The 1754-nt window shown below is 56.8% G+C and overlaps 1 protein-coding gene across 1 annotated transcript; it reads right to left on the minus strand.

Moving 5' to 3' along the window:
* Positions 1-600: 600 nt before the first annotated feature.
* On the minus strand, positions 601-1480 carry LOC120653556 (ethylene-responsive transcription factor ERF110-like). Its single transcript, XM_039931275.1, has 2 exons — positions 1250-1480; positions 601-1131 (listed from the first exon to the last, which is right to left on the minus strand). The coding sequence occupies exons 1-2, from the start codon at positions 1478-1480 to the stop codon at positions 601-603; spliced, it is 762 nt and encodes a 253-aa protein (XP_039787209.1).
* Between the last annotated feature and the right edge of the window lie 274 nt (positions 1481-1754).

Raw genomic sequence — 1754 nt, forward strand, 5'->3', positions numbered from 1 at the left:
TCACTATAGCCAATCATCGATTAATTACCGTCATTACATTCGTCGCGAAAAATTATACCCATTCCTGAAGAGGTTTTGCAAATAAACTTCATTCCGGACTTCATGCATGGAAGATTTTTTTTCTCGGCTTGCGTGTTCTAGGATTCTTAGAAGGAACCAAACAAGGCCTTCAAAGGCTGAGTCTGGAAAGTTAGTAACTTCAGTTGTAACTTTTTGCGCGAAATAGAAACGAAAGTGTAAAAGAGCTAATTAGCAGTGGCCTATTCAACATGTAGATCGGCAGCCAATCTTTCAGTGAGCTTCGGACGGGTCTTTCTTTATAGAAGAAATTAACTTGAGAGGCGAACTGGAAATAATATTTTGTTTTCCATAAGGAAATAATGTCACGTACTCACGTGCTTCTAGCCACACTCACACTGAAACAAAAGAGGAGGTCGAGAGGAAAGGTAGCTACGACATGCTAAGCCGATCCCAACAGCGAGATCAGTACTAGTTTGGTTGGGCACTAATTCCAACAGCCGATTTCAACTGCCAGCTGATTGGCTGACAAACTAAACAAACATAGTGACAAATTAAAACCAGTGATTCTATGCCCGTCTTCTATTCGAATATTCTGCTGCTCCCTGTTCCATGGCTCTGAGAAAGCAGAGCAGCGACGACGGGAGCAGTCGAACACGTAGGCATGGGCGACAGCGACGACGTTCCAATGCTCCAAGGGCCCAAGAACCGGCCATTGTCCCTCCGTGTCACCATCTCCGGCCACGGCGAGCGCTCCAAGGTGCGATCCCAGCCGTAGCCGGGCTGCCGAGAGCCCACAGGGGCCGGCGGGTGCCGGAGCGACGACGCGTCCTCCGGGAAATTGAGCTTGGCGCCGCTGCCGCGGAGGCGGAGCGCTGCGGCGTCGTAGGCGCGCGCCGCGTCCTCGGGGGTCGCGAACGTGCCGAGCCAGATTCGCGCCGCCTTCTTTGGGACCCGGATCTCCGCTGCCCACTTGCCCCACGGCCGCCGCCTCACCCCGCGGTAGCTACGCCGCAGCGCCGAGGCCGCAGCAGCCGCTGCGCCCCGCTGTGCTTCCTGCGGGCACGCCGACGCCATTGGAGCTAGCTCCTGCGCCGCCGACGCCATCAGGCCCTGCTCGCACGCAGAGCGATCACGCGCTGTAAACCCGAAACACAGCACAACCAGAACGACGGCGTGAGTGTCCGTTAGGCGATCTGACCGACGGGGAGCGAACAGAGGTACCCGATACAATGTGCACCGACGGCTCCACGCGCCACGCCGCCTGCCCGGCGTGCCCACGGTGGCATCCCGTCGCCGTCGCCGTCAAGGGATACGGTGGCACGGCGAGCGACGGCGCGTGCGGCGCCAGCGTCGCGCCACGGCCGTGGGCAATGACGTGCGTCAGGGCGGCCACGATGACCGCTTCCTCGGCAGCCTCCGCCAGCGACGCCGGCGCGGGTGAAGACTGCGGCGGCCGCATAGGAGGACACTAGCGTTCTCCGCGGTCGCGTTCGTGTCTGCATGAAGCAGTTGAGAAGGGGGAAGTTCAAGCTGCTATTTATAGTTCACTTTGTCAGTGGCAGACTGGCAGCTACGGCTAATTTTGGCGGCAAGCGGCATGTTCAGCTACGGCTAACAATTGTCTAGAAACTGCTAGACTTTTCCATACACGGGCGGCTTCCCTGAATCACTGAACTAGTATAGTGAAGAGATGGTGTCTAGAAACTTCGAGCTTCGGTTTCTCTTTCCTCAGT

The sequence above is a fragment of the Panicum virgatum genome, chromosome 1N, assembly GCF_016808335.1.
Source record: "Panicum virgatum strain AP13 chromosome 1N, P.virgatum_v5, whole genome shotgun sequence".
NCBI lineage: Eukaryota > Viridiplantae > Streptophyta > Magnoliopsida > Poales > Poaceae > Panicum > Panicum virgatum.

What these genes read in the sequence shown, in the direction of transcription:
- LOC120653556 (XM_039931275.1), bottom strand. Translation starts at nt 1,480, where the DNA reads ATGCGGCCGCCGCAGTCTTCACCCGCGCCGGCGTCGCTGGCGGAGGCT. An exon ending in TGGAGCCGTCGGTGCACATT is followed by an intron (nt 1,132 to 1,249) that starts GTATCGGGTACC and finishes GCGTGCGAGCAG; the next exon opens with GGCCTGATGGCGTCGGCGGC.